At 38.5% G+C, this 14738-nt stretch overlaps 1 protein-coding gene across 3 annotated transcripts; it reads left to right on the plus strand.

Moving 5' to 3' along the window:
* Nucleotides 1-12: 12 nt before the first annotated feature.
* On the plus strand, nucleotides 13-11338 carry blzf1 (basic leucine zipper nuclear factor 1). Of its 3 annotated transcripts, none has more exons than XM_073950866.1 (8): nucleotides 53-300; nucleotides 669-734; nucleotides 1988-2064; nucleotides 2417-2850; nucleotides 4858-5057; nucleotides 7012-7140; nucleotides 7629-7845; nucleotides 9586-11338. In XM_073950866.1, exons 3-8 carry the CDS (start codon nucleotides 2037-2039, stop codon nucleotides 9760-9762), a joined length of 1185 nt encoding a protein of 394 aa, XP_073806967.1. In that variant the 5' UTR covers nucleotides 53-300; nucleotides 669-734; nucleotides 1988-2036; the 3' UTR covers nucleotides 9763-11338. The 3 variants fall into 3 exon arrangements, with proteins under 3 accessions (NP_001138275.1, XP_073806967.1, XP_073806928.1); XM_073950827.1 differs by having other exon boundaries at nucleotides 53-98; NM_001144803.1 differs by lacking the exon at nucleotides 669-734 and having other exon boundaries at nucleotides 13-98.
* Nucleotides 11339-14738: the final 3400 nt, after the last annotated feature.

The following is a 14738-nucleotide window of genomic DNA, read 5'->3' on the forward strand; positions in this document are numbered from 1 at the left end:
ACAGGTGCTGGACACAATGGTTCCACCTTCATCAGTTCCGTCACAAATCTTCAGCCGCTTCCGGTTTCGAGATGCCTGTGTGAACTCGACACTCCAAGGTACGTGGCAGAATTAATGACTAAAACATCAATATTTATAATTCAGAGAGTTTAGTGTATCTTACTGAATTTTTTAGATTAACCTCGCTACCTATTTTCACTAGTTTTACCATCCGAAAATGACTTGTTTTGGTATTTTTGTGTGGTGTTTACGCAGACTAGCCGCTAACCAGATAAACAAACAGAGATAAAGAGCACAAAGGTCGAGTATTTCTCCAGCAGCAGCACGTGTTTGTGTTTTGAAGACACACTTTGAGGATTTCTGATGAGTTAGTTATGTTGAAGCTTATCTTGATTAGTAAACAGATCTTCTGTGCTGGTTTTGATTGATATACTGCATCACCTCATCTGTTTATGGCGGATTATCCAGTCATAACAGTAAACCAGCAGCTCTGCTTGATCCATCCTGATTCATTCATGTTTATCTGCTGGTTGGTTACACGCTCAGTCTGATTAACAGCACACAGGAGTGCTGAAACATTAGTATACAGTGAAATGGTTAACCCAGAATGTTAGCAATGTTTTTTTTTTTAATATATTTTAAAGCTACATATTTGTGTTCATTTTAAGCTGTGTGATTGGTTTTATACAACGCATCATATTTGAAGAGCAGAGATACTGACGCTTCAGATAGAGGTAAAGTTGGTTTTCAGGGGATACCCAGAGTAAAGTTGGTTTTATATTTGCACATTCAGACTTTCTCTATAATGTTATTCTTTTAGAAAAGTATTCTTTGCAATTTGTAAATAGTGAAATCATATTATCAGCCAATGACTGCCAAAGTACAACATTGTTTGGTCAATTAAATAGCGCTAATGTTGTTGTGAAATCATTCTTGCATGTAAATTCAGTCCCAACATTCTAAGTGGCTTTGTAAGTAATATAGGGAGCTGAATAATATAAGTTGTCACTGAATAAATGCGTGAATATAAAACTAACTTTACCTCGATCAGAATATTGAGAGAGGGACGAAAGAAGTTGAGGAAAGCAATGTTCATTTCCAGTTAATTTAGTAAAGCTTTAAGTCAACTTTAACAGTCGTTTAAATACTTTTACTCACTAATCTGGACATATTATTTCTGAATGAATGTTCTGTGAAATTAGCTACAAAAAGAATTGTATTTTTTCATAGTTTTTTCACATTTATTGGCCTGTACCTTAAAATAGAACGGTGCGACTTCTGACTCATTTCGCCAGATTGGATCTCACACGCACCTATATATGCCTAAAAAGTTGTTTTTTAAATGTTATTTTGTCGTAACCTAAAATAAAAAAAACAAAACACTTTTTTCATATGAAATTTGTTTAAAATATTTTTGCATAGTATTTGTAAAAATAGTAAAATATTTTAGTGCAGATGATGCTGGTATGTCAAATCGTAAAACACATATATTTTGAATAAAATGCAAAAAATCTTCATTATATTTTAACTTTTGACTGTACAAATCACATAGACATTTTAACATTATATAACATTATATAACATTATATAACATTATAATACATCATATATATATATATATATATATATATATATATATATATATATATATATATATATATATATAGCTGTTTATTAAATCTGAGGAAAATTAAATAAAAATAAATAAACATGCTTCATAATTACACTTTAATTCAAAATGTTAAGTTATAGAAATGGTACCTATATAGAATTATTCATATTTATTATTCCTATTTTTTCGTTATGTCGATGTTTTAACAATATTGTGCTGAATACAGGTGGTATAGTTGATTTTCTTTGTTAAAGATGTTTATTTATTTAATAAGAAAGCAGTGTTTATTTTTTGTTTGACTGTGCAGGCGTCATATGGACTGTTGCATCATAGCATTTGAATTAAATATTGAATAAATGTTTGTTGTGTTTTCAGAGGTGTCCAGCAGTGTTGTGTTCTGGAAGTGGAAAAGGAGTGTGCAGTAATGATGTCTGCTGAACTGATCATTAAAGGTGAGCTGATCTGTACATCATATCAGCTGAGCTTCACATTAGACATGAACAATATAAACATTTCATATCATGATTATAGTAAACAAAATGATCATAATCAGTATTATTGCAGTTTTGGTAAAACAGCCAACATATTAAATAATATGCTATTTTAAATAATGCTTATTTTTGCATTATTTTACGTATTTTTGTGTGTTTTTATAGATATGTTTGATTTTCTTGTTCAAGGCATCGTTTGCTGAACCTCACACAAATCCATGTTTACCTTGTTTTATGCTTTATTGCATATAGTTGTGCATATATAAATACACATGTACATATGCATGTATTAATGTGGGTTTGTGTGTGTCAGATGTGTCAGTGGTGGCCGTGCGGGGCCCTGGCGATGGCATGGAGACAGATAAACCCCTGCCAGCCCCTGAGCAGCTGACGGAGGCCCCGCTCCAGAAGATCTGCTCTCCTAAACACAGCCCGAGAGTGGCCACCGGGTCTCCAGGAGTGCTGCACCTGGGCAAGGTGAGCCGGGACGCCTGTTTGGAGCTGGAGGCAGTGAGGATCGTGGTTCCCCGGGCTGCCATCATCCGCACCGGGCGCTCAGGGGCGCACACTGATGACAGGGGGTCTCCTCAACACGGGGACGAGCCTCCACCTGCTCCACCCTCACCTCCACCTCCAGCAGAGCCGCTGCAGGAGTACAAGAACAGCCTGGAGAAACTGCAGAGCTCAGAGAGACGCCTGCTGCAGGATAAAGAAGGCCTGTCCAACCAGCTGAGGGTCCAGACCGAGGTCAGATATACATGCTATGTTCCTATAATGCATACATATACTACTATATTTAATTCCTGTTAATATATGGGTTATTATGATAAGGTATTCCCTACCTTATTGTAGATTTAGCAGCAGCAGTGTGTTAATCTGCCGTTTACCAGTCCTTTCATGCAGAGAAATCTCCTCGGGTGTTTGGATAATTACAGATTTAGAGGTTAATGTCCGTTAACAGAAGTTAGCATCTTTATAGAAGTTCACATTGTTGCTTATAAAGTATAACGCTATAAAAGGGATTTAAATATGTTCCAGTTGGCTAGACATTAAAATAGTTTTACTGAAGCCTCTCTACCTGATGATTGGTCTTGTGCATCTGCTATTTCTGTAGCTTGTTCACACTTTTTACTCAAGATTGTAGTTCTAATCTAATTCACATCCAATGTGCATTGTATTGTGGGTAATAGCGGTTCGAGTACGGTTGGTTGTACACTTCAATATTCTACTGGAAATAGTAGAGCACCTGGAAACCTTTGGCATACTCCTTTCAAAATAATACGCTTATTTCACGCGGCCGCCATTTTAAAGAACCAAAGCGAGGCTGCGGTGGGAAGAAACCCGGAAGTATAGGACGAGCACTGTAAACATTGCAGTAACATGCCGTGTACTACAAACCTCCAGCTGTTGCCGAGATTTCAAAATGCAGAAAATGGTGTAACCATCACTTTAATATTATTTAGTGAGTTTATTTTAAACAATTAAAAGCAAATTTAGCATCAAACAACATCATAATCTCAGTGATACGCTTGTGTCCTCCTAGGCTTCAGCTCATGGCACTAGTTAAACACTGTGAGGACGCTTTCCTGCTTCAGTCTGTGTAACCCGGTGAGCAGTAAAACACTGCAGTCCTCTGCAGCACACCCTCGTGTTGTCTGTAATAGTGTTGTCCTGGTACTGAAGTTTTAAACCCGGCTATTTCCCCGCTAACATGGAAGCGTTGCTGAGCGCGGATGTCTCGACACGACTGATCTTCACGGCTTCGCGCTTCAGTCTCCGTGTATCTGTGTTTGGTTTGCGCTCAGTTTACCGCTCTTCACCCAGTGCAAACAGCCGTCAAGATCAGTCGAGTCATCAAGCAGATCGTTCGGCTCGTCTGTGTTTGTGCTCAGTATACAGCGGTGGGTGAACTGATGACCTTCTCGGCCAATCACAATAATTTCTGTTGAACATGTGAACACAAAGGCAAATCAGCGCTGTTTAAGAAAGCCATCAACATTGCCTTAAATGTTTGCGCGAAATTGCCGTTTTTTTTTTTATTCAGTATCGTGACAAGTCTAATATAGTGAAAGAATCAGTTTATTAACTCGAGTTTGACAAAGAGCATCTAAAACGTGTGTTTGGGAAAGAAAACATTAGCTAACTAGTGCCGTTTCCCTTAGCTGAAATTGAGCTCTGATATCCCTTTTTATATTCACCATTCATTCAGAACGGCCCTTTGGGTCACCGGGAAGGCGGTGAAATGATAAATTTGTGTCACTTTCTCCCTGCTGATAAGATATACAGCCAGTTACACAACATTCCTATGTAACTCCCAATGATACTTCCGGTTTTCTTCCCACCTCAGCCTCGATTTCGCTTTTGAAAATGGCGGCCGCGTGAAATCAGTCTATATGGTTTGGGACACAAATTGGGATGCAGCAACATTCTTTATCACCGATAGCAAAGCTCTTCATATAGAGACACATGTTCTCAATCACTCTCTGTCCGTCCACCTACTTTTATGCACATTTTGGAATATTGCATAAATACTGCTGAACCCTTAATATGAAATTTGGGTCTATACGACTACGACCAACATCTACTTACTTTACTGAAACGTATTATTTTGCTTTTTTTTACTCTTTTCCTCCATTCTTTAGTCTCACCGTCAGTATAAAATCTGGATTATTTTAGTGTGATTGGGATATTGTGGGTTCTGTTATTTATTTGTGTCTTTTTTTGGGGGGTAAAATGTGTGTGTGTGTGTCTCAGGTGAACCGTGAGCTGAAGAAGCTGCTGGTGGCGTCAGTCGGTGATGATCTGCAGTATCACTTTGAGCGCCTGGCGAGAGAAAAAAACCACCTGATCCTGGAGAACGAGACTCTGTGCCGAAACCTGTCGCACACGGCGGAGCAGCTGGAGCGCATGAGCATTCAGTGTGACGTCTGGAGGAGCAAGTTCCTCGCCAGCCGGTGAGAAAAGCTGTTAAAGATGCAGTGATGGCGAGATGAGTGCTTCACAAAAGGGTTCACAAGTCAGGGGTGTCCTGGAGAGTTTAGCTCCAACCCTAATCAAACACACCTGATCCAGCTAATCAAGCTCTTACTGGATACACTAGAAACGTCCTGGCAAGTGTGTTGAAGCAAGTTGGAGCTGAACTCAGCAGGACACCGGCCCTCCAGGACTGAGTTTGGACACCCCTGACTTAAAGCTTCACTTGCTCACAAAACCAGCTGCTGGCCGGCGAGTGTAAAACAAGCAGATGCGTTACAGATGAGCTGATGTGAGATGTGATGCACTGTATTTTACACCAGTTTAACTTGGCATGAATCGGAAGTTAAGATTGTCAGTGAGATCCACTTGAAACGGTCCTGAAATGAGAAATAAACATCAGGCTGTGCTTAATTTTATCCTTTCATCCTAATGCCTAGTTCACACTAGAGGATTTTTAAGCCTGATTTGAGCCCGATTTGGAAGTTAACGAGCTCGCCGACAGATCGGGCTGTGATCAGGAAGAAATCTGCGGGTGCTCTGCACTCGCCGCTCTTTATGTGTGAACTACTGAACAACGCATCAACGAGGCTCGCTGACGCGTCGCCGACACCTCGCAGACGGAAATCCAACATTCAGCATGCTAAATATTCCAGAGCAGTCGGCCGACTCAACCCCACGTGTGGTCAGATGTAGTGACGAGCTGCAGCCAATGAGAGAGCAGATCAGCATGAGCTGAATGCCTGTGTGTTCAGGAGCTCAGCAGAAACATCTGTGATTGGTCAGAATGGGCATCGGTGCACTCGCTTCATTCTGCGTTAGCACAGACATGAGAGTAGGATATATTAACAGTGGAACTAGAATTCTGTAACTATTAGAATTACCATACTGCTCATTCTGACTGTTCTCATATAAACGCCATACTGTCACAACATATTTACATTCAAAGCTATTATTGAGATATTAAAATTAAGCTTTGAATGTTTGGCATCATATTTAATGACACCGTTACCCTAAAAATATAATATTTTTTTGGTAATACAGCCTATAAATATGTAGTTAAGATACTAAAACACTTAAAGGCTTGGCTTTCATTTTCACTTTCAAACAGGAGCTATTTCACAGCACAGAATATGCTGTTTTGAAAGATATCTGAAGTAAATTGATGTTTTTGCCATCAGAAAGTTTTGTTTATGTTAGCAGGAAGTTGCCAGGCAAGAAAATGCACACATATTTAAAGTCACAGTGAAAAGTATCAGACATGCATGCAGTCATTTTGACCAATATGGTAATTTAAGGCAGAAATGCTCAGTTCTTTACTGTTTTGTAATAAAAAAAAAATAACAATGTCAGAAAGAAATACACTGATAGTTAGAAAGCGGCAGGGTGTTATAAATATGTTAGTTTTATTTCAAAGAGTTATAAAATTACAAAAATTAAAAACTCTCTGTATATCTATCCACTGGAACCTGCAGATGAGTGATTAATCCGCTGATAAATCAGCTGATTTGACGATGTTTTTAAATGCTTTCTCCAAAGCTTGAAACGCTGTCAGTGATGTCATCAGCACACAAGCAGCCAATAGTGTTCAGCTTTTTTCTGACGACTCCTCCCTCAAATTTTCATTGGCTGTGGTTTGGTAGCTTGAATGAGCTGATGGGGAATGAGATGTTGTCAGATCATGTAGTGTGTGACCCCCCTCTTGTGGATCGTTCACGGAGTGTTGCGTAGTGTGAACACCACAGAGATCAAAAGACACAAAGTCAAGTCATGTAGTGTGAACGGCACAGCGATCTGCTGATGTTTAAAATCCAACCAATTGGAAGATTAGTGTTGCTAACCAAAGGAAAAAAAGATTGCTGAATGCATGATGGCAGGGCAGAAACAACACACACTATTATATAAAGATGTGTGTGTGTGTGTGTGTGTTTGCAGTGTGATGGCGGAGGAACTGACCAATGCCAGATCGGCTCTACAGCGGCAGACGCGAGATGCTCAGTGCGCCATTCAGGACCTGCTGAGTGAAAGAGAAGAGTTTTCCAGAGACATGACGCACACGCACAGGTGAACACAAACAGCACTGCATTGAAAGGGGAACCATTATACAAAAATAACTTTTATAAGAGGTTGTGTGTCAGCAGTGTGTGAATATATCGGCCTCTAATGGTACAGATGAATTAATTGTGTTTATTATAATCAGACTTGATGCAGACACACTGTGATTGACATTCTCCCTTTGTACGTGTCAACAGAGGGGGAAAGCCCCGCCCACTTGTGCCCATCTCTCCATCTCATTAGCATCTCCAGCAGCCCTGAGTGAGAAGCAGCCGTCTGTCCATTCGCCATTAGAGTGTTTGAGCTGCTGAAGATGATGTCAGCATAGACTAAGAGGATTATAGATGTGGAGTTTTAGATCAGGAGTGACATAGACTGATAGAAGCATGAGTGATGATCTGTGAATGAGCTGAAACGTCTCAAACACACCCTGGAGATGTATTGTAGACCTTCTGAAAATAACGTCACCCTTACAGAGCGTGTTGTGTGTTGTGCAGGTGTCTGGAGCAGCTGCTGGTGTCTCTGCAGTGGGGGCGTCAGCAGACGTATTACCCCAGCGCTAAGCCGCTCAGCACTGGAGAACTGGCCACAGCCAATCACAAGCTGGCGGACGCCATCAACGCTCACCTGCTGGGCAAACTGGAGAACAGCGGCGGCAAGAAGAGCCCGAGCACTGAGATCTGCAACACACCGGCCGAGAAGATGGCGGAGAAGGTGAAGAAACTCACTTCAGTACACTTCAAGAGCCTTTATTACTGAATCAAGCTGATTCAAGAGCCATTATTACTGAATCAAGCTGATTCAAGAGCCATTATTACTGAATCAAGCTGATTCAAGAGCCATTATTACTGAATCAAGCTGACTCAAGAGCCTTTATTACTGAATCAAGCTGATTCAAGAGCCTTTATTACTGAATCAAGCTGATTCAAGAGCCATTATTACTGAATCAAGCTGATTCAAGAGCCATTATTACTGAATCAAGCTGATTCAAGAGCCATTATTACTGAATCAAGCTGACTCAAGAGCCTTTATTACTGAATCAAGCTGATTCAAGAGCCTTTATTACTGAATCAAGCTGATTCAAGAGCCATTATTACTGAATCAAGCTGATTCAAGAGCCATTATTACTGAATCAAGCTGATTCAAGAGCCATTATTACTGAATCAAGCTGATTCAAGAGCCTTTATTACTGAATCAAGCTGATTCGAGAGCCTTTATTACTGAATCAAGCTGATTCAAGAGTCTTTATTACTGAATCAAGCTGATTCGAGAGCCTTTATTACTTAATCAAGCTGATTCAAGAGTCTTTATTACTGAATCAAGCTGATTCAAGAGTCTTTATTACTGAATCAAGTTGATTCGAGAGCCTTTATTACTTAATCAAGCTGATTCAAGAGTCTTTATTACTGAATCAAGCTGATTCAAGAGTCTTTATTACTGAATCAAGCTGATTCAAGAGTCTTTATTACTGAATCAAGCTGATTCGAGAGTCTTTATTACTGAATCAAGCTGATTCGAGAGTCTTTATTACTGAATCAAGCTGATTCAAGAGTCTTTATTACTGAATCAAGCTGATTCAAGAGTCTTTATTACTGAATCAAGCTGATTCAAGAGCCATTATTACTGAATCAAGCTGATTCAAGAGTCTTTATTACTGAATCAAGCTGATATAAGAGTCTTTATTACTGAATCAAGCTGATTCAAGAGCCTTTATTACTGAATCAAGCTGATTCAAGAGCCATTATTACTGAATCAAGCTGATTCGAGAGACTTTATTACTGAATCAAGCTGATTCGAGAGCCTTTATTACTGAATCAAGCTGATTCGAGAGCCTTTATTACTGAATCAAGCTGATTCGAGAGCCTTTATTACTGAATCAAGCTGATTCGAGAGCCTTTATTACTGAATCAAGCTGATTCGAGAGCCTTTATTACTGAATCAAGCTGATTCGAGAGCCATTATTACTGAATCAAGCTGATTCGAGAGTCTTTATTACTGAATCAAGCTGATTCAAGAGTCTTTATTACTGAATCAAGCTGATTCAAGAGTCTTTATTACTGAATCAAGCTGATTCGAGAGTCTTTATTACTGAATCAAGCTGATTCGAGAGTCTTTATTACTGAATCAAGCTGATTCAAGAGTCTTTATTACTGAATCAAGCTGATTCAAGAGCCTTTATTACTGAATCAAGCTGATTCAAGAGACTTTATTACTGAATCAAGCTGATTCGAGAGCCTTTATTACTGAATCAAGCTGATTCGAGAGTCTTTATTACTGAATCAAGCTGATTCGAGAGTCTTTATTACTGAATCAAACCATCAAATCATTACGGATTTAAAATAGTAAAAATGAAAGATTAGAAATGCATTGATGTGTAAAATTGTACTAATAATAAGAGAAATAGTAAGAAAATAATGGATTCTGACTGATCTGCATGGTGTTCCTCATGTTTAGGTTCTGCGGAGTTTAGACCCGGTCTGCGTCTCCGAGCAGGAACACGACGCGTCTTCATCTGATTCGCCGTTTCTGCCCAACAGGAAGAGCATTGGCCGCTTCCACCCGTACACGCGCTACGAGAACATCACGTTTAACTGCTGCGAGCGCTGCCACGGGGAGATCATCGTTCTCTAGAGCCACGCTTCAGTATTACAGCAGAAACACACCAAAGACCAGCGCTGGAGAGAGAGACAGAGAAAACATCATCAGGTCTGCTCTCCTACACACAGACTGATTAAAGACACAGCTCACCCTGAAGCCTGACAATTACCCCTGAGACATCAACAGTAGTCAACATGTGAAGTGGAGTTTTGTTTCAGGCGATCTTTTCTGATGATTTCAAATCTTGACTACTGTAGATCCAGTCAGAGGTATATAGTAAATTATCTTGGCCTTTTCAGCTCTATAATGGCAATAGGTGGGGGATTTATTTTCATTTATTTATTTTTCTAATCAACAGTGCAAAAGAAGTCTAATAAAGCACATGCATTGTATGATATAAAGTGTCTTATGTAGCTCCAGGGGGTAAATAAAGCTCTCATATTATGAATTTATGCATTTTTTAAATATAAAAATATTGTTATTTATAACTTTATAAACCATTTCTCTCTGTTGTCGTCTTCTGAATGTTTTGTTTTCTCTTCTTTGCACTTCAGCGTTTATTTAAACTGCGCATGTGCTTCACACTTGAGATTAAAAACACACTCCTGTCCAGCTGGTGGCGCTAATGCACTAATAAATACAGGAGTGTGTCTTTTAACTTATTTTTAAGTGTTAAATGCATGCACAGTTGAAACCAATACAGAAGCACAGTGAAGAGAGAAATCAAAACACTCCTGTCCAGTTGGTGGCGCTAATGCACCAAAAATGCATCTTAAAGACAAACGACGCACAACAATTACGCAAATGAAATTAGAAAAATAATTAGAAATGAACTTTAAAAATGTAACTTAAAATTATAATTACAAACTGCATAATAATAATAATAATAATAATAAAAAACCACTCTAATGCACCACAAAATGTGCATTAAAGATGAATGGTGGTCACCGGTAGTTACACAAAATAGTTTATAAGTTTTAAATATTGATATTTTCCTAACAAAAAATGCTGGATTTACTGCAGAGACTTTTATTCGGCATGAGAGACACTTTTAATTAACAATAAATGCACTTTATTGGACATCTGATTTAAAAAACTGCCACCTGTTGCCTTTAGTAGAGCTGCAAAAGCCAAATATGATTTTCTAAACACCTCAGATTAGATTGGACTGAAAGAAGAGAGTCAAAGACACCTGGGATGTGTAAGTCATGGGATAATTCAGTGTTTTGGGTGAACGAACCCCTTTACAGAGCCTCAAATGAACTGTTATAGTGCAATACTCCTCGCCCTCTGAGAATGAGCAGCGTGAACATTCTGCTAGACGTCTCACTGTGTTTGAATATTGAAGAAATGCTGCATTAGAGTGAGTGGTTGATTCGTGGTGTAGATTTGACAGTGCGTGTGTGACTGATCTGAGTTCAGTGTTTATTTAATGCAGTGTTTCTGGATTATTATGTTGACTCTGATGCTGGATCATATTTATGCTTCATCAATATTCAGCTTTTTTGCATCACTCCCGGACCAGATTCTGTTTTTAAAACATTTTGCTGATATTTTCTCTTTGTTGTGTTGCTCTCTAAATGAGCGAAATAAATAGTTTAGACTGAAAGTCTTTTGTTTTCCTCCTTTATTCCTGACAGTATGCCTGTTCTGGGAACGCTGGATGAATGTTCACACACATAAGCTGTTCATTCATTCATTTTCAGCTTAATCCCTTTATTAATCAGGGGTCACCACAGAAGAATGAACCAACAACTATTCCAGCATATATTTTACACAGCACATGCCCTTCCAGCTGCAACCCAATACCGGGAAACACCCATACACACTCATTCACACACTCATACACTACGGCCAGTTTAGTTGATCAGTTCCCCTATAGCGCATGTAGTACATTACTATCTAATTTCTTGTTTTAGTCAGGATTATCAGCTCAAATTCTCCCTGAAGCACAGGTTTGCTGATGTCTGAAATGATTTGTACCGCTGTAAATGCAGAATCAGGAACTCTCATGCTCAAACTGCATGTTTACTAATATTCTTTCAAATGAAAGCAGAGGGAAACTGTTCAATTCACAAAAAAACCTGTCTAATTTAAACACCACAATAATGTCAAAATGAAAAAAAGGTTGTAATACATGCGTAATTATGCTAAATCTAGCTAGATAATTCTAGTTTATTGATCTCTGAAATGATTTTTACCGCAGTAAAGGCAGAACTAGTTACAGTATGAGCTTTATTCTGCTTTAAAAACATTTATTTAATTAGGAATACAATAATATCATTAATATTATCATCATTTATTATTTCTGTCTCTATAACAGTGAGCTTTATTTCCCATCCTCCCGATATCTGGCCCTTTCTTATACACTTAAACTGATACAAAATAATAATAATGTCTATATTAATATTAAAAGTGTTAAACATGCATCCATAATACTCTTGCTTAGACTCAAGTAGGAATCGCTGCAGCCTGGAGATCTCCGAGTGGGAGGGATTACACCGCAAGTAGGTTGGGTGACCTCCAAGTGGGAGGGACTTAAACCACACGTAGGCTTGGTTTCAGTGGGGTAGGTGGAGCAGATATTAATGAAACGCATCAGGTTACTGTGAGGTTGGGTTGAGGGCAGGGCCGGAGTGGGACTCATTTTCAGACGGAGTTTCACGCCAGACCGCCCCACCTCAGTTCACGACTGACTATATTAAAATAATAAGGTCATTTCCAATTCCGTTTCTAATGACACAATCACGCCTATTTCAAGAAAACAGCTGCTTTTTAAATGTTCAAAAGCTCTATCAATATTAAATGTCTTAACAATAAAAAAAAATAAAAAATTTTCCAGGTGAGATTCAAACACGGGTCGGCGGCGTCGAAACATGACGTGTTTACCACTGCTCCACAATAGCGATATTACAGTGAGAATAAAAAATAAGCATTGGACTGTGATCCGCAAGACACGGTATTACTTTCTATTGATGGCTTAATCTGTTTCTCCCCTTTTTAGATTTCTGATCAAGTTATGTCAGATTTATTAATGTAGTGAATCATCTGATTTTCATTGAGCAGGTGTATTATTCATTAATATTGATTATTCGAATTCTCGAATTCGCTATTTGGGGTCGAATAATGATAGTTAACATTACATCATCATTAACGTTAGTTAACCTGCAGGCTGTATTTTGCTCACGGGGCTGTTAGAAAATAAATAAGAAGAGCGGCGCTGCTGCAAAATAATGAATAAAAATAATGAATAAAAAGAGTGAGGCTATGGTCAAATAAATAAATAGATGAAAAAAGTATGACTGCTGAGAGTGCAAGCAGCTAGGCACACCGACCCTCACGGACAAAAAACTGGGGTCCGTTCTTCGTACGTGGATTACTTAGTTAGCTGGATTTGGATATTGACGATTTGACATAATCCAGGATCGTTTCGTTCTTCAAAGCTGATCTGAGAGTTGTTGTCATAGCAACAGTTCTGCTAGCTCAAACCTGATCGGAAGCAGGTTCAATTCATATAAACAGGATTAGATCGGCTCAGTTCAAGCAAAGATAATAGAGAAAGTACCGAATTATGATATTTTCTTACAGTAGTAGTTATATACACTTGGGAAAATAGTTTAAAAAAATTAACTATATATATAAAGTTATAGTTATTAATAAAATAAAGTTATATTAACAAAACTTATGCAATCTGCACCCTTGAAATGAAAGTACAAAGAGAAAATTTATTGATATGAACTTTTTAGATCGCTTTAGTACAATTTGTGTATGATAATAGAAATGCAGAATATGTGTTTTTTTTTTTTAAAAAAAGAAATAATACATTAATGCAGTCATGAACATGTTTTGACAGTAAATATGCCAGTGATTGTGCTTCACAAAAGTTGCAGACGCCTTTACCAATATCAAAATGCTTTTGTAAACATCCAGTTATTCCATACAGCGATTAAAAAAACGGCTACTGTAATAAAGAAAATGTTTTCTAAATGTAGAACTAAATACACTGATATGCATCGAAATACATGATAAATACTCTTGACACATGAAAGTGTAAAGCCTGCAGCTCACAACATATGTGGAAAGTTCTTGCGTGTCATATTTAACAAACCGTCGACTGCTAATTTGATGTAATTTTGCTCACATGGATAATTGAATATTAATCAGATGATGTCATTACGCTGCTGTTTCGTCAGCCAATCGTTGCATTGCTGATCATGATTTCGAGGATCGATAGATCTGTCCTTCACAACACACACAGCGATCTCAGATCAGTTCATCCAGACATTTTAATCTGATTCACGAACTTGTTTGAAGAACCAAATTAGCCAGAGATCAATTATCAAGATTAACAGATCCAGGATCGGCAAAATCATCTTAGATCATTTAAGCGAGGTACGAAGAACGGACCCCTGCTCTCCTGGTGCTCCCGATTAGCCAATCCGGGCCTGGTTGAGGGTTGGGATAGATATAGACATTACGAAAGCACAATACTGGACTCTGTGTCATCTACAAGACATTAAATGAATAAAAACTCCAGGTTTGTACAGCCCACTTGGAGCTCAAGTCCTGCCCTTTTAAAGCTGGCTCCGACATCCATTTATACCCTTCTCCTTAGACCACAGGTGTTAAACTCAGTTCCTGGAGGGCCGCAGCTCTGCACAGTTTAGTTCCAACCCTAATTAAACACACCTGATCAAACTGATTGAGTCCTTCAGGCTTGTTTGAATCCTACAGGTAAGTGTGTTGGTGCAGGGTTGGAACTAAACTGTGCAGAGCTTCAGCCCTCCAGTAATTGAGTTTGACACCCCTGCAATAGACTGATTAAAAAACAATTAATTGGTATTAATATTGTCAAAATGAAACAGAAGGAGCTCCTAATACAGGCTTTTATTTATTATAGTCTTGATTTGTTTGTAGCTTTTAGTTTCACCACATGAAGCAGAAGATGTAGGATGCCTGAAATGATTTGAATCAGCAATATTACTTCCTCATGTTTCTTACACTGAAAT

Source organism: Danio rerio, chromosome 1, assembly GCF_049306965.1.
Source record: "Danio rerio strain Tuebingen ecotype United States chromosome 1, GRCz12tu, whole genome shotgun sequence".
Lineage (NCBI taxonomy): Eukaryota > Metazoa > Chordata > Actinopteri > Cypriniformes > Danionidae > Danio > Danio rerio.

Coding starts and splice junctions, on each gene's coding strand:
- blzf1 (NM_001144803.1), top strand. CDS start 2,037: ATGATGTCTGCTGAACTGATCATTAAAG. Junction 2,851..4,857: donor AGCTGAGGGTCCAGACCGAG/GTCAGATATACA, acceptor TGTGTGTCTCAG/GTGAACCGTGAGCTGAAGAA. Junction 7,846..9,585: donor CCGAGAAGATGGCGGAGAAG/GTGAAGAAACTC, acceptor CCTCATGTTTAG/GTTCTGCGGAGTTTAGACCC.